Here is a 23896-nt window from a genome sequence, read left to right as displayed (position 1 = left end):
TTCACTGAGAAACTAGTATGGCTTTCACACCATTAAATGAATGTATTGCTTTGGGAAAACAGCTGTGTGAATGTTGAGGAAGACACACTGAACATAGTTAAAAATCACACAACACCAGGTTATACTCCAACAGGTTTAATTGGAAGCACACTAGCTTTCGGAGCGACGCTCCTTCATCAGGTGATTGTCTGATCAATCACCTGATGAAGGAGCGCGCTCCGAAAGCTAGTGTGCTTCCAGTTGTGTGATTTTTAACTTTGTACACCCCAGTCCAACACCGGCATCTCCGAATCAACACTGAACATAGATTAACAGAGTCAGGTGTGACTTCAATGTTTACACTCTCCATCTGAAATACTGTACCAGAGCCAATGCAGAACCTGTCATCATTTATTTCAGAAAGTAGAATCAAAATGAGACTGAAAGTTGTAAACTCATATTTCCAACATCATTATTTGAATCACATTATACCTCTGTAATTGAAACTGGCAACTTCTCCAGTTCAAATGGAGGCTACATCTTAGCCATTGAGATTCCTCTGCTCAACAAGCTGAAGAAATTCAAAATCCTTGGAAAATTAACATTCGCCTAGACATTCTGTTGCTGTTACACCAAGATTGCAATAAATAAGTAGAGGAACCTCTGTGTAACTGTGACTGTATTGACAAGTGTTCACTGCATGTGTTTCAGTGTGCTGCCATGTTTCAACATTAACTGCAGCTGAATTCTAAACTGCACATTGATACAGCATTTGAAGCTATAAGCCCCATTTTTAATGCTGTATTTTCTAAAGCGTTGGGCAGGTAAAATCAGTGATTTTGAAGCCACTTACTTCTGCTGTTCACAGAATTATTATTAGGAAGATCTAATTTTGTTATACCTCTGCATTGTTGTTGCAAATAATAATGTCTGCATTTGCCAGCAAGAACTGCTGATCCATTCAAATTCAATTTTGAAGCTGAAAGCTCCATTGAATGGATTAAACCTGACATGCCGTGTTTTGTCTTTCTTTTAAAGGTGGAAGTGAAAATGTAGATGAAAGGCAAGGGGAAAGAGAAGTCTCCAGCTTTGGAACGGAGAGTTCTCTGTCTGGGTTTTTGCCCTCCGGAACACAGCAGCACACAATGTCAAAGAAGGGTGCTGCCGTTCGAGCTAAGGGAGACAAGCCTGATGCCTTAGCTGCTTTGCAAGCTGCCAATGAAGAGCTCAGGGCCAAACTGACTGACATTCAAATTGAACTTCAACAAGAAAAGAGTAAGGTGTGCACTTTCCTCTTCCTAATAATTATTATTAATAAAAGAAATTAGCACTGAATCTAGCAACAGCGCAGGAAACTTGTCACACATTTGAATGGGACCTTTTACAAATATAATATGCATACTGGCAAGAATTAACAATCTGTATTTTTGCTGCAAGTAACAACCTATTGGCTAGACAAAACATTCGAGCTTGTTGCACAAAATACTTGCAATAAATAGAAAATTCTATGATGCTTAAATCATCAGTTTTAATCAGTTCTACCATTGGATCATGGGTTCTTTTCACATACATTATACAGAAATCCAGTGTTGTCAATCAAGGGCTACAAGAGCATTTAAATAAAATATTAATATGTTGTAATTCTGGGAAATTTCAGAAGTCAAAGGTCTTCGAATAATTCACATAAACAAATTGACGCTGTTCAGTTTGTCTCTGAAGTATCTGCCTACTTTCTTTGATGGAGAGATGGGGAAAGAGACCTTGCAGAACCACCAGCTTTGGTGTAGTGAGGTGATACTAGAGTGTGCCCAAGGCTGGCGCACATGTGGCTGGACTAGTAATTCAAAACCAAGATGACTGATTTGAAGATGTGAGTTCAAATTCCGCAGTAGCAACTGCAGGAATTTAAATTAAGTGAATTAAATGAAAAGACATTCTAGAATAAAAAGTTAGCATTTGTAATAGTGATTGTGAAACTAATGGATTGTTGTAAATCTGATCTGGCTCTTTAACATCCCTCTGTGTCTGATCTATCTTTAACTTCAGTTGTCCTCTGAAATGCCATAGCGAACCATTCAGCTGTCACAATCCACTTCAGGAAGGATGACAAAACTGATGGATCAAATGGCAACAATGAGGCACCAGACACCACAAAGGTACCCAGTCCAGTCAAATTTGCAAATTCCTCCTTGGGCACCTCTGCCAAAATTTGGTCAGCTATTCCCAAATAGTGAAACAATAGCCTGGCACAATGGTACTTCAAGAATCATATACTTTAACCAATGTACCAGATTCCTCCATCACTACTTATGGGTATATTCAGTTCCATTAATGAAACACCACCACCCTAAACCTTCCCCTGCAGCACTTTGTTGGGAAAGAGTTCCTCGGGAGTGTTTGACATTGACATTGAATGCCATGAAGTCTCTTACCATCAGGTCAAAGCATAGGCAAGGAAGCCTCCTGCTGATTACCACCTACCACCCTCTTTAAGTTAGTCAATTAATGCTTTTCCATTTTGCATATTACCACCATGAGGAAGAAAGATTGAAGTAATATAGGCATAGAATGGACGCTGGTGTACCTCCTCAATGTCTTGTCAGTAAGAGTATTGTGGTTGAGTCCTAGAGGACAATGCTGCCAGACTGGTCTTGAGGCAGATGGAGCGAGAACCATCATGGAGGGAAAACCTAGTTGGCTGCATTCTCATCAAACTACCTGATGCAGATTTATTTTTTCATGGCAGTACTGGCAGGAGTAATCATTGTATAGTTCTCGTAGAGACAAAGTTCACACAGAACTTTGACAACTTTCAAAAAACTCAGAAACACCCAGGATAAACCAGCTCATTTAACTGACACATCATTCATCAACTTAAATATTCATTCCTTCCCCCACTGGCATTGCACAGTGCTGGCAGTGGAGCCAGTTAATAAAATCTACAGCAATTTTCCAAGTCTCTTTCAGTAACACCTTTACAAGGTAGAAGGATAGGGCAATCTATGCATGAGAGTATCACCAATTGCATGTACCCATCTAAATCACATGCGAACCTGATTTGGAAGTTGATCACTGTCCCTTCTTCAATGGGTTAAAATCTTGGAACTACCTCCCTAAAAGCATCATTGATGTACCTACACCATTTGGATTTCAGCAATTCAAGAAGGCAGTCCATTAGCATTTCCTTAAAGGCAATTAGGAATGAGCACTAAATGCTCACCTTGACAGCAATACTGATATCCAACAAATTAATGAAACATTTCGAGGGTATACAGCTTCCAAGACAGGTTATTAGATTTGAGTCAGGAGCAGGTGCCTTGACTCATTTTTTTCCTCTCATTAGTCAAGGAACCCTGAAGTCAACTATGCTGCAATGATTGGCTGAATCAGCATTAACCAGGAACTTAGTCTAAGATTTTTCCATTTAGTACAGATTTTTATGCCACATTGTGTTTTTAAGGATTGAGGTACCAGAACACTCTTAAACTAAAGTACTGTTAATCTGAAATCAATAGAGTCAAACTGTCAATAAGTGCCACATGAACTTTTCACTTTTTATTAAATGTTGTAGAGTGAAGAAGGCGTTTGGTATGCTTTCCTTTATTGGTCAGAGTATTGAGTACAGGAATTGGGAGGTCATGTTGCAGGACATTGGTTAGGCCACTGTTGGAATATTGTGTGCAATTCTGGTCTCCTTCCTATCGGAAAGATGTTGTGAAACTTGAAAGGGTTCAGAAAAGATTTACAAGGATGTTGCCAGGGTTGGAGGATTTGAGCTAGAGGGAGAGGCTGAACAGGCTGGGGCTGTTTTTGCTGTGTATCTCTCTGACTCTCTGCCTCTATGTTGTATAACAGCCAAATTAAACTTCACCATAAAGTTCATACTATATACCACAAGTGAGATTAAGAAATGAGGACTTTCAATACCACAAATGATCTGAACTAGGAACTCGCTTTGATTGAATGTGTTTACTGGGAATGACAAAATTGAACAAGAGGGTACACAGAAGAGCTTATATCCCTGTTTTACTGTGACATCATTACAATCGTACAGTTCTTCCTTGAGGCTTTTTGTTACCTGGTTTGTGCTCTGGAGCTACAAACTGGGAAAAAGAATCTTGTTTTTACTTGGAATTTTCATCTTACTGAGGAGGCTTCAGCCCAGTCCACATCCAAAAACCTGCTCTGAAAACTCTGCTCACACTTTGACAGCTGTGACAAATTCCATCATAGTAGTCGACCAATCTGCAACATTGCAAAATATCCAACAATATTCAAAATAGAACAATCTGTGATTTGTTTTTAGAGGAAAAAAAAACAATTCACCCCATCTCCCAATGTTAGCAGATTCTTCATAAACAATACCAGGATCTGGATCCATATTTGGATTTACATCCTTGCCAAAACTTAATGTGTTTTTCTTATGCCGTACCATATCTGTGCACCAAGTTCTGTAAACATCTTTCATTAGATCTTGAGATAAGTTGTTTAAAACCAGTTAGGCAGATTTAAAGGCACAACATTACCTATACTCACCTTATGTGGCAGAGGTAATGAGGATTAGATACAAAGGATACAGTGAGGCAATGATATTCTGCTAAGAAGATGGAGGAAAAATTATACAGTTCACAAATCAAATGCAGAATCACATGCAAGATGTTAACTCAATTTAAATGATGTCAGCTAATTTTCAAATTAATTTTAATTGGCAATAGTATTCTCTTAAATTGACAATAACGTTTTAATTTTTTTGAATCACTTTTGCTAAACTTTCAAATGAGCAGCTAGATACATCTCGAGACACAATGGGCAGAGAGAGGCATGTTTTTGTCATGGTCAGTACTTTGTACCCTGTCTGCAGGAGTGTTGGAGCACCCATGGTGACTCCTGGTGGGCCTTCCACCCAGGTTCAGTACCCTCGCTGCCTCAATCAGAGAGAATTAGCAGCTCCAGCACTTGGCAGTGCCATGATAGATGCCCTGGGTCTGCTGATACAGCATTACCTGCACTCCCAGGATGGGGGTCAACTAGTACTAAAAGTCCTGGGTGGGACAAAGGGGAGGGGTTTGTGTGGTGGAGTTTGTGGGGGACGATGCACCATGATAGCCACAAGCAAGGGCTTTTGTGGAGGGGGTTGGCGGCTGGCCATCAGCAAACACAACTCCTCCATTTCCATGCCTTTGGACCTGCAGTCATTATTGCAGATTGAGCGCCCATGTGCTTCAAATGAGAGGGAATCCATAGGTTTACTTGTTGACTGCCAGGAGGTGATTCCTGGCAGAAAGCCTGCCTGAGAACTCCTGCACTCGGATGTAAAGTTTAAAAGTAAATATAAAGATAGTAAACATCCCTCCTATTCTCACTGCCTCATTTTCCACGCCCCAACCTTGCCAGTATATAACCCTGTACCCATGCCTATGTGTGATCCATGCTTCATGGCTCCTCAGACTGACTATGTCAGCCTATGCCTGCATGATGTGGATTTTCCTGGCTGCGCGAGCAATCATTCCTACCCCTAATTATTCTGGAGGTGGTTTTGGTGAGCTACCCTTTTGAACCACTGCTGTTGGGAAGGCCCTAGGATTTTGATTCATTGACAGTGCAGGAACAGCAACATAGTTCCGTGGGCACAAGGAGGGGAACGTATGGATGGTGGTGTTCCCATGTTGCTGCTGCACTTGCCCTTCTATGTAGTAGAGGTCAAAGGTTTGGAAGATGCTGTCAAGGAGCCTCATAAATTGTTGCTATTATTTTATAAACGGTACTCATTTCTGTCCCAGTGTGTCAGCTGCAGAGATTGTAAAGATGTTAAATAGTTGACAATCAAGTGGGTTGCTTTGACCTGGATGGTATGGAGCTTCTTGAGTACTGTTGGAGTTACACTCACCCAAGCGAGAGAGGATGGGGAGGGGGGTGGGGGGTAGGAGTTGTATTCTGTCACACTCCTGATCTGTGCCTTGTAGATGATGGGCAGATTTTGAAGATTCAGGAGGTGAGTTATGCACAGAGAATGCCAAGCCTCTGACCTGTCCTTGTAATTACACTCATATGGATGGTACAGTTCAGTTTCTAGCCAATGGTAATCTCAGATTTTGAGACTTCGGGGCACTCATACAAGTTCCAAAGTGTTCACGCACAATTTGCACAATCTTCTCCACAGTTAACCATCTCAAATGTCTGTGACCATCCCCAAAACATGCATATGCCCTGCCCTACCCAAAAGGATCCCTGACCCCCATGTCCAAGGCATCTGAGACCACATTCACTGCGGCACCTAAGCTCTCCAAAGGGATGAACTGACCAAGCAGAAGAAATGCACTGGGAATAAACCTGCTGTTACCTGCTTTGATCTTTGGGTTGTAGGTATCAGGGACTCTAAAATCCCATTTCTGTGCAGACAAATGAATATTTAAATGGCCAGCTGCCTGGGGGAATCTATGCATATGTGAACTATAGCCCACACTTAATCCCATCCCTATGTAAATGAGAGGGGCCTGGTTCAGGGGCAGGAATGTGACTCCTGATGCCTTCTAGCATATTTGCCATGGTAGAGATGCTCCCTGACCTAATGAAAATTGAGGCGCAACAGTTAAAAATGAATTAATACAAAGCTAATTGGTACAGTCAGGGCATAGGCATCATGTTTGTAAGGACATAGCAACTGTATGAGCCCAATGCTGGAGTGCTGTCACACCATTTCGATACAGCTGAGGAGGCCCAGGAGAAAGCTTCATTGAACAAGAGCAGCAAGCTTCACTGGCATTCACTGTAAAATAATTTATAGAATCATACAACACAGAAATGAGACCATTTGGCCTATCATGCCGACATCAGCTCCTTGAAACAGTCACCCAATAAAACCTCTGTCCCTGCTCTTTTCTCAAAGCAATGAATAAGTCTTATTCTCTTCGAGACACAGAATTCTATTCCAAGACTGCTCCATCATCATTGGGATTGCACTTGCCTGCTTCCATTTTTAACTATCTCTTTGCAGCCAGATAATTTCTCTGTAATTGTGCTATGGGAAGGATAGAGAGGGGGGCAAGAGAGGAGGGGGTGCAGTGCTTTTGATAAAGGATAACATTATAGCTGTACTTAGGGAGGATGTTCCTGGGAATATGTCCAGGGAAGTTATTTGGTGGAACTGAGAAATAAGAAAGGGTTGATCACCTTATTGGGATTGCACTATAGACCCCCAATAGTTAGTGGGAAATTGAGAAATGAAATTGTAAGAAGATTCAGTTATCTCTAAGAATAATAGGGTGGTTATGGTAGGGGATTTTAACTTTCGAAACATTGACAGGAACTGCCATAGTGTTAAGGGTTTAGATGGAGGGGAATTGGTTAAGTGTGTACAAGAAAATTTCCTGATTCAGTATGTGGATGTACTGACTGGAAAAGGTGCAAAACTTGGCCTACTCTTGGGAAACAAGGCAGAGCAAGTGACTGATGTGTCAACTGGGGAAGCTGTATGGAGCCAGTGACCATAATTCTAAAATAATGATTGAAAAGGTTAAACTGGATATAAAAGTTTAAGTTCTAAGTTGGAAGAAGGCCAATTTTGAAGGTCATGATTTGGAGGTGCCGGTGTTGGACTGGGATAGACAAAATAAAAAAATCACACGACACCAGATTATAGTCCAACAGGTCTCCTTTGTCAGGCAGCTAGTGTAGCAGGACAGTATTAGACAAGAACTTTCAAAGCTGATTGTGGGTGGATGTTCGCAGATAAAGGCATGGCTGGAAAATGGGAAGCCTTCAAAAATGAGATACTGAGAGTCCAAAGATAATATATTCCTGTTTGGGTGAAAGGCAAGGCTAGTGGGTGTAGGGAATACTGAATGACTAGAGAAATTTAGGTTTTGGTCAAGAAAAAGAAGGAAGCATATGTCAGATATAGACAGCAGAGATTGAGTGAATCCTAAGAAGAGTATAAAGGCAGTAGGAGTATACTTAAGGGGGCAAAAAGGGGACATATGATAGCTTTGACAAATAGTATTAAGGAGAATTCCAAGGGATTTTATAAATACACTTAATGACAAAAGGGTAACCAGGGAGAGCATAGGACCCCTCAAAGATCAACAAGGCAGCCTATGTGTGAAACCACAGGAGATGGTGGAGATACTAAATGAGCATTTTGCATCAGTATTTACTGTGGAAAAGACATGGAAGATACAAAATGTGGGGAAATAGATGGTGACATCTTGGAAAATGTCCTATATTATAGAGGAGGAGGTGCTGGATGTCTTACAACGTATAAAAGTTTTAAAGTTGCCCCTTAGGTCCCTTTTAAATCTTTCACTCTCACTCTAAACCTATGCCTTAGAGTTCTGGACTCCCCCACCTCAGGAAAAGACCTTGTCTATTTATCCTATCCATGCTTGTTATGATATTATAAACTGCTATAAGGTTACCCCTCAGCCTCTAACGCTCCAGGGAAATCAGCCCCAACCTAGTCAGCCTGTCCCTATAGCTCAAACGCTCCAATCCGAGCAACATCCTTGTAAATCTTTTCTGAACCCTGATCACATGTGCCCTAGAACTCTGCGGGAAGCAATGGAAGTGATTGCTTGGCCCCTTGGTGAGATATTTAGATTATCAATAGTCACAGGTGAGGTGCTGGAAGACTGGAGGTTGGCTAACATGGTGTCACTATTTAAGAAGGGTGGTAAGGTAAAGCCAGGGAACTATAGACTGATGAGCCTGATATTGGTGAGCAAGTTGTTGAAGAGAATCCTGAGGGACAGGATTTACATGTATTTGGAAAGGAAAGAACTGATTAGGGATAGTCAACATGGCTTTGTGTGTGGGAAATCATGTGAAACTAACTTGATTAAAATTTTAAAGAAGTAGTGAAGAGGATTGATGAGGGCAGAGCAGTGGACATGTCTATACGGACTTCAGTAAGGCGTTCAACAAGGTTCCTCATGGTAGACTGGTCAGCAAGGTTTTATCTAGCCATTTGTGTACAGAACTAGCTCGAAGTTAGGAGACAGAGGGTGGAGGGTTGATTTCAGACTGGAGGCCTGTGACCATTGGTGTGCCACGAGGATCGGTGCTGCATCCAATGCTTTTTGTCATTTATATATATGATTTAGATGTGAACATAGGAAGTATAGTTAGTAAGTTCACAGATGACACCAAAATTGGAGTTGTAGTGGATAGTCAAGAAGGTTACCTCTGAGTACAACGAGATCTTGATCAGATGGGCCAATGGGCCACGGAATGGCAGATGGAGTTTAATTTAGTTAAATGTGAGGGACTGCATTTTGGAAAGTCAAATCAGGGTAAGACTTATACACTTAATGGTTAGGTCCAGGGGAGTGTTGCTGAAAAAAGAGACCACTGAGTGCAGGTTCATTGTTCCTTGAAACTGGAATCTTAGGTCAATAGGATAGTGAAGAAGGCATTTAGTATGCTTTCCTTTTATTGGTCAGAACATTAAGTACAGGAGTTGGGAGGTTATGTTGCGGCTGTACAGGACATTGGTTAGGCCACTTTTGGAATATTGTGTGCAATTTTCATCTCTCTCCTATAGGAAGGATGTTGTGAAACTTGAAAAGGTTCAGAAAAGATTTACAAGGATGTTGCCAGGGTTGGAGGAGTTGAGCTATAGGGAGAGGCTGAACAGGCTGGGGCTGTTTTCCCTGGAGCATTGGACGCTGAGAGGTGACCTTATAGAGGTGTATAAAATTATGAGGGGCATGGATAGGGTAAATAGACAAGGTATTTTCCCTCGGGTGGGGGAGTCCAGAATTAGAGGGCATAGCTTTGGGGTGAGCGGGGCAAGATTTAAAAGGGACCTAAGGGGCAACTTTATCATGCAGATGGTGGTGCATTTATGAAATGAGCTGCCAGAAGAAGTGGTGGAGACTGGTACAATTACAACATTTGAAAGACCCTGGAGGGTAAATAGACAAGGTATTTTCCCTCGGGTGGGGGAGTCCAGAATTAGAGGGCATAGCTTTGGGGTGAGAGGGGAAAGATTTAAAAGGGACCTAAGGGGCAACTTTACCATGCAGATGGTGGTGCATTTATGGAATGAGCTGCCAGAAGAAGTGGTGGAGACTGGTACAATTACAACATTTGAAAGACCCTGGATGGGTATATGAATAGAAAGGTTTTAGAGGGATATGGGCTAAGTGCTGGCAAATGGGACTCGATTCATTTAAGATATCTGGTTGTCATGAGCCAGTTGGGCCGCAGGGTCTGTTTCCATGCTGTACAACTCTATGACTCTACCTATTGCGACCAATTGCCATTAGTGTCCCCCAGTATCTATTCTTAGCTCTCATCTAATTTTCAGCTGCATGCTAACCCTCCTGACATTATCTAAAACCAGACCATTATTTTCCATATAAATGCTAATGATAGCCAACTCTGTGTTCCATCCATCTCTCTTGATCCCTTCATTGTCTCAAATCTTTCAGACTTGCCCTCCAACATCTAGTGCTGGATGAGTAGAATTTTCCTCTAATTAAAGTCTGGCAGAAAAAAGCCATTGTTCACTGTACCTATCACAAACTCTATTCCCTTGCCGACTGTGCCTTGGTAACTGAGGCTGAATTGGAGTTGTCACAATTTGTGTTCTATTCGAGCTCAGGATGAGCTTCCTGCCCAATATTCACATCATTCATAAGATTGCTTATTTCTATCTCAGTAACATCACTTGACTCTGTCCTTCCTCACTGATCTGCTGCTGAATCCCACATTCACACCTTTGTTATCTGTGGACTTGACTGTTGTAATACAGTCAAGATTGTCCTCTCTAGTACTTCCCTCCTTAACTTGAGGTTACTCAAAGATCCCCTGCCTATGCCTAACCCACACACTTTTCCCCTTTTTTTTGCATGTATCTTTTGTGGTTTTACACAAAAGAACTGACTGGATTCTGTTCATCTCCCATGATAAGGTTGATCTTCTCTCTTAACATTGACTTATGAAGCTTCAGTTTTTTGTATCAGTCACCATTTGAATAGTTTTCTCTGAAGTGAAATGTGATGAAAACTCATCAGCAGTTCTATCAACAACCCAACTGAAATCATGTTAGTCGAATTTTGCCACTAATCTGTGCAGATCATGAATGGAATATTCAATAGATTACCCTGGAAGCTGAATTGTTCTGATAGACTTTGCTGTTTCAAGACTTTTATTTATTCTGAGGATAAAGTAATCGTCAAAGGATTTCAATACTTCTTCAAAAGGATTCATTGCTTTTTTTTTAATCAATGGTAAGCTGTAGCCTCATAGTTCTAATTGTATTTAGCAGTGAAATAACTTGTTCAGCTTCTGATTCAGGATCTAATGTGGATGTAGTTCTATATCTTCAGAATTGTTTCCTCCAAGATGTAAAACTCCATGTTCTATTTGCCCACCTCTGAAATTAAATCTCCTGGCAATACGACTTCAGATGCCATGTCTTTCTGACTTAGTTATTTCTTTTTCTCACTTAAAATGCATATAATTTTGGAATGATTCAATGCTGTGTACTGCTGTACCGGGGGTTTTCCCACACTTTTGTGGTCATAGTGGAGGACTCCCACCTTGTGACTTTCCTAGATAAATCCCAGCAATCATGGCCTTAATAAGTGATAGCTTTACTGAATGAATCTCACTACCTTCAGCTTTAATAAATGATTTCCGCTCTAATCAGTAAATGAGTCCCACTATTTACTGCTTTAGATTGTGAATCCTGTTAATTTAACAGATTTTCCTAGATGAACTGTAGTCTTTAGTTTGTATAAATGCTTCCTGCCTTTAACCCAATTTGATAATAGATTACTTACCTCTTCTGCAGGATTAGCAGTTTCCTGACTTTCTTCTTCTGTTAGATCTTGTCTGTGTCAACTTCTAAAATGCCACATTTATTGCTTTTGCTCTGGCTTTGTGACGTTTCCTCAGCTGTGACCTCATTTTACATTTCATTTGTGGCCCTTAATTTCCCTTACTGCTGCTCGCTTGTTGTGATGACAATCTGAACTGAAATAGTTCTCTTGCCTTTTGTTTTCCCAATCTATATATTTGCACTATTTTTAAAAAAAGTTTTCCTTTTCCCTGCAAGGTTTTAACCTTTACTCATGGAGCGTTTGATGTCAGTTTGCTCTGTGGCTGAACCCTGATTTGAGCCCAATCCTACAGACCATGAGCACTCAATGCAATCTGTATCTGTCCTGTAACTGTAATCTGTAACCACTACTCCAATCCAGGGATCTCTGAACACTCTTCTGTTGCAACATGTCTCTTACCATCCCTGAAATGCTTTCTCCATTAACTGCAGGCTGTGTCCTTGTTGAAACTCACTGTGATGTTATCTTCTGTCTGGGCCCTTCAAAGTCCAGCATTTCCTATTGCGGACTGTCTGAGTGAGCAGAATTTTTAAAGCTTTGCTTAAAGAAATCTTCAGACCTCCAATAATGCCTGCATTGTGTAAAGCTACATTGCATCAGCCATTGGTACATATTGTGTGAGCTCTCCATCATTGCTCACTAATAGGTAGATTTGCTGTCACCATCCTGCTCCAGGCTAGGGTGGGGTCCTGCTTGGTCTACTGTAGTGGAGAAAACACATTTACGAGTCTAATGAAAAGAGGCTCTTGATCTTAAGTAAAGTATAGTTTATTGCACAATAGCAACTATTTACAAGTGACATTAATATCATGGACATTGCTCCAGAATCTGTAAGGAAGCTTCAGATGATTGGTCTTATTTCTTCAAGATCTTGAACTATATTCCCATCGAGCATGTACTAATTCCATTAGTACTTAAGGCATTCCACAGCATTGATTCTTTTAGAACCCTGCAACCCTTATCTAGCAATCTCCATCGTACACCAGATCTTCCCTTTTGATACTCCTGCCCTCAACCCACTACCACTGGTGTAATATTTCTTACTTTAACAACTCCCTTCAGTTCTGATGAAAGGATGCCAACTTGGAAGGTTAACGCTGTTTCTCTTCAAAGATGCTCACTGACCTGCTGAGTATTTCCAGATTGGGGCTTCACTAATCTCATCACTTGATCCCTTTTGTGAGTGGTGTGGATGTACCTCATTTTGCAGCTCCGCCCCTAACATGGCTATTAAATCTGAGGGGATCAGGTCCAAGGTAAAATTGTAGATATATGCTGCTTTAACAAATGTCAATGTTGCTTATATTGAATGTTGTAAACTTAGAGTACATGTGTGTACATGTTAAAATATATTAATGTTCTCAGAGGTGAAACATTCAGGTGGCTTTGATATTCTTATGCGTAAAATACTCTGAGTCAGCCAACAGTAGTATTGCTTAATTAATCTGACTTGAATGAAATGTTATTTTTACCTGTTCATTTCCATTGCCTAAGAAGAACATCGATAAACTCCTAGTTTGACATGTCCTGGTTTTACAGATGACAAATTTGATCTCCCACTTGCTAATATTTTTTGTGTATTTGTGTGAAACGGGCAGGCCTTATGCCACATTGGGCAGTGTCCCTGACTCTTGGCCAGAATCTCTAATTGACCATAGAAGGTGCATTCATGGCATGGCCAAATTAATTTTCAGCCCGTAGATCCTTCCAGTCCTCCTGATAGTGGGAGGGAAGTGTAGAAGAGTTGCTTGGCATCCATCCTCCAGAAGGCTGAAGGATTGTTTTACATTGTCAGTTTTCTGCAAACCACTGCAGTACTCTGCACATACAGACAGAACAATCCAACCAAAGTCCAGCCATTACATCCGAAACCTGCACTCGACATGACAGAGCATCATACTTGATTGGCTCCCTATTCACCAACTTAAACATTCAACTCCCCCCTCCCCCACCCAACCCCCACTATTAGTGCAGGGGCAGCTCTGTATACCATTTGTCAAATGCACAGCAGCAAATTGGCAAAACACTCACAAACGTTACCTGAAACCTGCAACCTGTCACACTTAAAAGGACAAGAAGACACATGGGAATGCTACCACCTGCAATTTCCCCTCCAAGCTAATGTCAGGATAAAATATTAGATTAACCTGCTACTCCATTTGCAAGATGTCCATAGTACAACTCCCACTCCCATCAGGTCATCCAGCTGACTACACACCGTATAACTAAGCAATAGCAAAGAAAAATGTGAATACAAAAACATATCGTGTAAAAACAGAAAATGCAGCAACTGATTTGATGTGTGAATTCTTTGGATGATTCCATGGTGTTAACTACAAGGAGCAGTTGAAGTATGTACCTTGCTTCTATTTAGGTGTCTATGAAATGTTATGGAAAAGCTGAGTATCTTTGATGTGGATGAGCTAGAAATGTGGATGAAGTTGACACATCTTTTGTGGCATATAATCTTGGGCCATCCATGACATGAGAGATTGTTTTACATTGTCAGTTTTCTGAAATGAAGGGGTTTCTCCTCAAATGTATTCCAAGTTCTGTGGGTATTACATCAGTCTAGCTGCAACCTCTGGGCAGAACAATGTTCTGAAATGAATACCCTGGAGAATTAAGTAGTGTAATCCTTTTCACACCTGCCTCCTCCAGTCTCGCTTCCACTTTGCCAGACTCAAGCAAGGAAATGGATACTGTACCAGTCTGTCCCTTTGGTGTAAAGCATTTGCATGATTTGTACTAAGTGTGATGTTTCACAGAAATACTTTCCTCAACTCATGTCTCCATTGCACTTTGCCGCACTTGATTTTTGCAAGCTATGTTTTGCTCTCATCTTTGATAGTGTTATTTTTAAAACTTGGAATGATGATTAAATGTTTCCCCTTGTTTGTGATCACTCAGTTTTACAGCAATACCTCCAGCTAATCTCCCCAGAACATAAAATGGTTTGTGTATTGTATCCTAATCTTTGGTATATTCTTTGGTAAGCTGCATGCTTAAATTAGACCAGAAGCTTATAGCTTTGGAACTGCTCCTTGTGATGTATGGCGATTTGACAATTTTCTTAATGCTTGTTTGGATGAATCTATAATGACTCCTCCATAGTTTTATTCTGACTCACTCCTCAATATGCATTTTTACTTTTTGAAATGTAAACAAGTCACTGCAAACATCAACAGGAAAAATTATTCCTATCTGTATATATAAAAAAGACGCTGATAACGTGGCATAACATATATTGCAAATCAAACTGTAGGAAATAACAGGGAGTCCGTTTATTTTTCCAGATCCCTACAAAAGTTCTGGGACAGCCTCAAATTGAAATGAAGTTCTTCAATTATATTTATGACAATGGACTCTCACAGCATTAGGGATGATCCCATCCACAGGAATTAGTTAACACTGGGATGAATTGAGGTCCAACTGATGCATCCACTTCATAATGGTGTGAAAGTTATCCATGTCAGCGCAATAGACCATAAGGATAATCTTTGACCATCACTATTTATCTTCAAACAATAAGGATGTCAGCATGCAGAGAAAAATATAACTCTGGAAACCTTCCTGTATATCTGAAAGATCAAGTTTTAAGTGCCCTTAAACATGACAGAACACATGACGTTCCAAATTCCTTTTCAGAAACAGAGAGAAGCATAAAAATAATTGTCGTAGTTCGATTTTTATTTCAGGACTATAGAAGTAGATTTATGCATACTCAAACCATTTTCCTTTCCACTTACGGCATTTTTCAAACCCAATCTCAAATTAACTTCATCACTAATTTTTGATTTTATGTTACATTTTTCTTTTAATGCTGCACCTTAAGGAGGAGACGCCACATGATGCTGTCACTAGAGTAATATTCCAGAGGATCAGATAAATGCCCTGGTGAAGTGGGTTCAAATCCTGGCATGGCAACCGGTGGAATTTAAAATCAATCTGTACAATCGGGAATATAAAACCAGTCTCAGTAATGGTGACCATGACAACTGTTAGTGATTGTTGTTAAATATCCATCTGCTTCACAAATGCCATTTAAGGAAGAGAATCTGCTACTTTTACCTGGTTTAGTCCACATTCCCAGCAACGTAGTTTACTCTTAACTGCCCTCTGCAATGGTCTAATAAACCATTCAGTTCTGGGCAGTTAGGGATATGCCAGAGTGATGCCCACATCTTATGAAGGAATTTAAAAAAATTGCAGTGGACGTGACTGTTCACCTAGATTTAGCTCTGCATCACTGCATAAATTTGCTAAAGTAAGAAATTCATCATTTCACAAGCACAATGTGAAGGCATAATGTACACAGTCGAAAATCATACACAAAGAAATATTTGATGCAAAAGCTCTTTTTGGAATAGAGTCCCTCCAGTGTTGAAGCAGCCATTTAGACCGTACTGATCCTCCAAAGGGTGTCCCATCCAGAACCCATCCCCCATAACCTATCCCTGCATTTCCCATGGCTACCCCACGTAGTCTGCCCATACCTCACACTAAGGGCAATTTAGCATGGCCAGTCCACCTAACCCGCACCTCTTTGGACTTTGAAAGGGAACTGGAGGAAATCTGAGGAGAACGTGTAAATACTCGACAGTCATTTGAGGGTGGAATTGAACATTGGTCCCCAATGCTGTGAGGTAGCAGTGCTAACCACTGAGCCACTATGCTGTCCCTTTCTTCATTTGTTCTTGTAATGTCTGTACCATACGGTCACAGAGTCATACCATACGGAAACAGACCCTTCGGTCCAACTCATCTGTGCCGACCAGACATCTCAAACTGACTGAGACCCATTTGCCAGCACTTGGTCCATATGCCTGTAAAGCTTTCCTATTCATATACCATCCAGATGCCTTTTAACTGTTGTAATTGTACCAGCCTCCACCACTTCCTCTTTCCATACACAGACCACCCTCTGCATGAAAAAGTTATTGCTCAGGTTCTTTGTAAATCTTTCCCCACTCACCTTAAACCTTTGCCCTCTAGTTTTGGACTCCCCTGGCTGAGGAAAAGGACCATGGCTACTCACCTTATACATGTCCTTAATGATTTTATAAACCTCTATAAGGTCACCCCTCAACCTTTAATGCTCCGGGGAAAAAAGCCTCAGCCTATTCAGCCTCTCCATACAGCTCAAACCCGCCAGTCCTGACAACATTCTTGTAGATCTTTTCTGCAACATCTCAAGCTTAATAACATCCTTCCTATTGAAGGTCGACCAGAATTTCAAAATAGCTTCACTAATGTCCTGGGCGAAAGTGAGGACTTCAGATGCTGGAGATGAGAGTTGAGAATATGGTGCTTGAAAAGCACAGCAGGTCAGGCAGCATCTGAGGAGCAAGAGAGTCGCTGTTTCAGGCAAAAGCCCTTCATCAGGAATGAGGCTGCGAGCCAAGGGGATCGTGAGATAAATGAGAGGGGGGTGGGGCTGGGGGGAAGGTAGCTGAGAGTGGGATAGGTAGATGAAGGTGGGGGTGAAGGTGATAGGAGAGGGGAGGCTGGAGCGGATAGGTGGGAAGAAATATGGACAGGTAGGACAGGCATTGGGTGGCAATGGAGGAAGCCTAGGACCTAGGAGGGGGCGTTGAAGTATTCGGCCATGGGGCGGTGGGGTTGGTTGGTGTGGGTGTCCCTGAGATGTTCTCTGAACCACTCTGTAAATAGGCATCCTACCTCCTCAATGTAGACGGGACCGCATCAGGAACAACAGATATAATAAATGATGTGTGGAAGTGCAGTGGGGTGTGGAAGGATCCTTTGGGGCCTTGGACGGAGGTGAGGGGGGGAGGGTGGGCGTTCGATGTGTGAGTTATTTTAAATTGAATGGAATCAAACGCAGTTGCCTAACTGCATTTTCCCCATTAGACAATTCAATCCGATGAACAATGTAAGTCGCTGTATAATAACTGATCAGCTTATCTAAACCAGTTGATATTTTTTACTGTTACTAGCTGGAAGCCTGAGCTAATGACAGAGCAGCTGAAATCTGATTGAATGATTGGGACCATTGACTTCAACAGGGGGTAAACAACAGGTTATAAGTAAATTGCTATCAAATATCATTAATTTCTCAGACTAATGTAACTGTCTAATTGTAGAATGAGAATGCAGTTTACAGGCATTAAGGAAGACCAGAAATGAAAAGACAGCCATTTCACGTGCTAGTAGATGTGTGTAATGATGTGTGTAATGACTTCAGTCCAATAAAATGTCATTAATTGATTGTGTTATGAAAAAATCAACAAGTTCAGGGAATTACAAGATAAGCTGTGAGGTGCAAATCTTCGGAATTTGCTGGACAATTTCTGCTGTTCTGCATCAGCTGGTCTTTCTTGAAGTTACCTGAAGTTCTAGCCCATTCTCCTCCCTACACCATTGCAAATTCCACTTCCTGACTGCTGTAATGCAATTGTTTTCAAGTTGAAATGTGCAGATTAATATCTAATTAAATGTTTATTCTATGAAATGCTCCGTTTTATCAAGGACTGATCTTGTATTTCTTGAAAGCATTCAATTAGGTTCACAATATATTACTTTGTCATCTGGCAGCTTAGGACAGCTGATGACATTAAGAAAGATGGGAAAATAGGAAAATGTTTTATTTTCATAGAGGTTAAAAAAATTGTGTAAATTCCAATAATCTCATTAGAAAATTCTCAATAGAAAAATAGTCTCATTGCTCATCCTACTATGTTGGGATAACCTAAAATTCCATGAATAATTTCTTATCAATGGTATTTTTCAGTGTAAAACGTTGTTACATACATAAATCAACACGTTTAAATTTTTAAAAATTGAAAACAGTTGTCTTGATTACAATAAGCATTGTGAAATCATGACCATGTTTATGACAGATTCCCTCGGTTGGAATTAGTTTGCCTTATTTCCTTTCTATACGCAAATAGAGACATAACAGTTAGGTTATTCAGGAATAAAGCTACAGTAAAGAGCAGACAGCTACTTAGTTTTGTGTTTGAAGACTTAATCTGAAAATACATGTGGGTTTCATTGTGCTGTGTTCTTCAGGTTGCCAAATTGGAACGAGAAAAAAATCAAGAAGGAAAGCTGATCAGGGAGCAGGAGCAGCATAAACACACTGTGGTAGTAACTGAACTCAAAGCCAAGCTGCACGAAGAAAAAATGAAAGAACTCCAGACTGTGCGAGAGAGTCTGTTACGGCAGCATGAAGGTGAGCTTCTCCGAATCATCAAAATAAAAGACAATGAGAACCAGAGACTTCAGGCACTTGTTAACGCCTTGCGTGATGGAGCTGCTGACAAAGTTAAAACAATGCTTTATAATGAAGCTAAAGAAGAGGCCAAGAAAGTATTTGAGGTTGAGAAAATCAAACTGCAACAAGAAATCTCTGATTTGAAGGGGGCTAAAAAACATGTGGAGGAAGCATTAAGTCAGGCTGTTCATGCTGACAAGATGAAGGCTGCAGAGATAAGAAGTGTGTACCACCTGCATCAAGAGGAAATCTCCAGGATAAAAAGAGACTGTGAAAGGGAGATTCGTAGACTGGTACGTATCGATTTCTTAACCTTGTAAATACTGCTGGTAAACATATGTTTTATCAGCAAGTTCAATATAAAGATTATTTTAAATGATGGTAAGTGTGAGATTTGCTGCAATAAATCCTTGACCCTATACCTGAGGTTTGCAGTAGCATTTAACTAAACAGTATACATCTTTTAACCCACAGTTTTATGAGATTTGGTTCCAAACAAGTTATAACTTTTTATTTACTTAAAAAAATGACCTTCAAGTTGTACCATAAAGGACTGCAGTTCATTTTGATGAGTTGCACGATCCTGCCAATAATTCATAGTGTCCCACAGTGTGCTGCATGGCACCAACTGACAGTGTAATAAAGAAAATGACTAACTATGAAATATAAATCTGAATATTTACCAAGGAATATTTTGCTCAACCTTAATTTCCAGAATGGTTGTGATTGTTCATATTTTAATTTGATATTTGATTGAAGTTCAGGTCAGTCTGGAGCCAATATTGCCCAGGTCACATGATGTGTTGTCAGCCATATTAATAACTATTGTGGCTATTTGAAAAAAATATATAGCTTTACCATTTATAATATTGTCTACACTGGACTATATTGGACATAACTTAATTCAGTCAAGAGTAATGATTAGGCAAGTGAATTAGACAAGATCAGCACCATTAGTCAAAGTAAGTTAATAACTAATGCAGCTTCAACACTCCAGTCACTAAATGCAATAGATCAGATTTGATGTTAAAATGGCAAATGTAGAAGGTAATAGCATACACATGTTGAAATACTTTTCCCTCATATGGGTCTTATCTAGAAATGATTGGTGTTGGAATAAGAGTGTGATAATTTGCATAAAGATAAGAGTCCAGATATTTGAAAACTATGCGTATATTTCAGCAATTACACATGCAGGTCTGTCCCACAGTCAGTGACATTAACTCAACCACATGTGCTGGGCTCACCATGCAGGCAGTATGGTACTTGCAAGCTCCTGGAGGGGTGCCTTATTTAAAGCCATCCTGCTTGATTGAAGGAGTCAGCAATGGGAAAGCAGGTGGACACTGTGTTTGTTGCTGAATCTCTCTCCTGTGAGCCTCATCATCTCCTTATTCGCCTAGCCCGAAATATATCCTTGTCTCTTACTCTCTGTTCCATACTACTCAGCCAATTTTATATCCACATTGCTACTGACCCTTTAATTCCATGAGCTATCATTGTCCAGTCTGTAGTGTGGCACTGTCATTAACGCCTTTTGAAAGTCTGTGTACAGCTCATCGAAGAACTCCAGTAAGTTAGTTATTTGCACCATATTTTGTATTTTGCTTGGAATGACTGATTGTAAAGCTTATCTCTTGGTGGCTACTGAAGTTGATTTTTAAATAAATCAGCATTTGAAAGGAAATTGTTTGGGTATGGAGCCTGCCACTCATTTGATGTGCGGCTGGAATTAAAATCAACGTCAGGAAACTTCCATTAGAAATGTTAGTTTTCCCAGAGTAATGTTGGGAGTAATATCGGAATACTACGATAACAAGCATTTTTCAAACATTGTATAGTTACCCTAGAATAATTAAAATCAAAATTGGAATATGTGATATGAGTTACAGTTGCTAAAATAGGCTAAATGCCAAAGTAATTAATAAAAACTGACTTGCCTTTTCCTCACACTTTTATCATTAGACTATCAAAGAATTTGGCCATGTACTGCTGCTCAGTATCCAGTTGCAAAGGACCTCAGATGTCTGGATAATTGCAAAGCCTGAACTTCAAAGGGATACCACACAGCTATACCATTAAGTAAAATAATTAACTGTTATCCTTCCTTCTAGCCTCAACCAGACATATTTCTCCAAATTCAAAGATACAATTTACGAGGAACTGCTGATGGCATAGAAAGCACACACATTTATAACATGCCCTTCTGTACATGAGAAGCAGCCCTTTTTCTCTTAGAATGGTGGTCAGACTGCTGAATGATGTACATGTAATGCTGTACTGGATTTGCCTTTAACCGTGGTAATTAAGTTGTCAAACCTAGTCAAATCAAAATGATCAAATCTTAAATTGTCAAATGCTAGTTGAATTCATGCTGCAACCAAGGAGCTTTCAAGTTCTACAATGTTTCGAGCAAACATAATTTTATTTCAGAATTTTTTTTTAAATTTAGTGACTTAGCTGGAATTACATAACCCAGCTTTAAACAACCATTCTGAAGAAGAGTTAAATAGGACTTGAAATGTTAACTCTTGTTTCTCTCTCCAGGGATACTGCCAGAGCTGTTGATTTTCTCGAGCATCCCGTGCTTGTTTACAACTCTATCGCATTCTATTTCAGTCTTCTTGGATTGACTATATTTAATTTAAAACTTAAAATTTCTGATCATTTTATCAATTAACTGCTTATAATACATCTGGCATCCCCGGTGCACTTTTACAATACAAGTCTGGTCATCTTGCTGTAGGAAGGATGTTATTAAACTGAAAAGATGCCAGGCAAGGATTTTCAGGGATGGGCAGCATCGTGCTCAGCACTGCTGCCTCACACCACCAGGGACACAGGTTCTATTCCAGCCTTGGGTGACTGTATGTGTGGATATGCTACATTCTCCCCTTCTCTGTGTGGCTACCCTCCAGGTGCTCCGGTTTCCTCCCGCAGTCCAAAGATGTGCAGGTTAGATGGATTGGCAATGTAAAATTGCCCATGGTGTCCAGAGATGTGCAGGCACGGTTGGCTAGCCTTGGAAAATGCATAGATAGGATAGGAGGATGGGTCTGGGTGGAATGTTCTTCAGAGGGTTGGTGTGGGTTCGATGAGGTGAATGGCCTGCTTCCACACTGTATGTATTCTGTGATTCTATATTGCTGAGACTGGAAGGTTTGAGTTACAAGGTGGGGATAAATAGGCTGGGACTTCCCTATAATGTAGGAGGCTGAGGGGTGACCTAACAGAAGTTTATAAAATTTTGAAGAGCATAGATAAAATGAATAACCAAGGTCATTTCCTCAGGGTAGGGGAGTCCAAAATGAGAGGGCATAGATTTAAGGTGAGGGGGAATAATTTAAAAGTGACCTGAGGGATGGTGGATCTAATGCGGAAAGAGCTGCCAGAGGAAAGTGTAGAGGCAAGTACAATTGCAAAATTTAAGAGATTTGGACAAGTACATGGCTAAGAAAGGTTTCGAGGGATATGGGGCAAATGCAGGCCAATGGGACTACTTCAGTTCAGGAAACCTGGTTGGCGGTGGATGGATTGAGCTGAAGGTTGCTGTGCTGTATGACTATGACTCCATGACTCTATGTTAAGTAAATGATTTTAGACGATTGGATGATGATGGAATTGGTAGTAGTGACTGCGCAATCCTTATGTAGACAAACACCCGTTCACTCTGAGGGCAGCTTCCGCCATGTTGTATGATATGACCAATGTACTAAATTGAATAGATTCAGTGCTGATCCAATGATTCAATTTGATTTCATTTATTTATTGTCACAGATTTTGTTACCAAATACAGTGAGAAGTGTTGTATCGTGTCACCTCTCTCCGGTGCAATCTTAAAACACAGAAAAATAGACTAAACATAGAATATAAAGGCAGAAAAATAAAGAAAAAGTGTTCAACTTTACATTCCTTCTTGTTAAGTGCTCTGCCATGGGCCATAGGCCTAGTGGACAGGCATGAGTCCTCTTTGCCATACTGCTGCTAGAAGGAAAGTCATCACTCTTCGACGCCATCTCACCTCCACTGACACTCCCACTACTATGAATCCTCACTGGGCCTCGCCTATGCAGACACCAGCAATGCTGCCGGGTACTGCACTGGCCCAAACTCAACTCTGCTATGGCCATGAGTCCACTTCGGGCCCACTTTATGGTGGAACGTTGAAAACCTAACCAGAAGAGCAGACTCAATAAGCACCTCAATCATCAGTGATGGTGCAGCCCAGAAAGTGTGTGCAAAGACAAGGCTGATAAGGGGCAACTTTTTCACACAGAGGGTGATACATATATGGAATGAGCTGCCAGACGAAGTGGTGGAGGCTGGTATAATTGTAATATTTAAACGGCATTTGGATGGGTATATGAATAGGAAGGGTTTGGAGGGATTTGGGCCGGGTGGGACTAGATTGGGTTGGGATATCTGGTCGGCACAAATGGGTTGGACCGAAGGGTCTGTTTCCATGCCGTAAATCTCTATGACTATGACTCTGTCTTTGGAACCACTTTTAGCCAGAAATGGTCAAATCATTTCAGCCTCTGCCTTATAATCCCCACCATCACAGAGGATAGTTTTTCACAAATTTGATTGACTTAATTTGATACCAAAAAGTCACTGAACACACCAAGTACTGCAAAGACCGTGGACCCTGACAACATTCTGGCTATAATACAGAAGACTCTCACTCTCGAACTAGACATGCTTCTAGCTGGGCTATTAGAGTACAGCTGCAGTACCACAATCTACCCGACAAGGTGGAAAATTACCCACGTTCTTCCTGTCTGAAAAAAAAGCCAATCCAATGTGACCATCACACTTTCATCACTCTCAT

At 40.7% G+C, this 23896-nt stretch overlaps 1 protein-coding gene across 20 annotated transcripts in view; it reads left to right on the top strand.

The window, feature by feature from the left end:
• jakmip3 (Janus kinase and microtubule interacting protein 3) overlaps nt 1-23896 on the top strand; it is a 379633-nt gene that overhangs the window by 104503 nt on the left and 251234 nt on the right. For all 20 annotated transcript variants that reach the window (XM_043712579.1, XM_043712578.1, XM_043712577.1 and 17 more), the window contains exons 2-3: nt 1018-1259; nt 18861-19358. In XM_043712579.1, the coding sequence (XP_043568514.1) occupies nt 1125-1259; nt 18861-19358 (633 nt within the window). In that variant the 5' untranslated portion in view covers nt 1018-1124. The remainder of the gene's footprint in view (nt 1-1017; nt 1260-18860; nt 19359-23896) is intronic.

This window comes from Chiloscyllium plagiosum, chromosome 22 (genome assembly GCF_004010195.1).
Source record: "Chiloscyllium plagiosum isolate BGI_BamShark_2017 chromosome 22, ASM401019v2, whole genome shotgun sequence".
NCBI classification, from domain to species: domain Eukaryota; kingdom Metazoa; phylum Chordata; class Chondrichthyes; order Orectolobiformes; family Hemiscylliidae; genus Chiloscyllium; species Chiloscyllium plagiosum.
The sequence above is the reverse complement of the archived record's forward strand: the minus strand, read 5'-3'. Positions and strand labels throughout refer to the sequence as shown.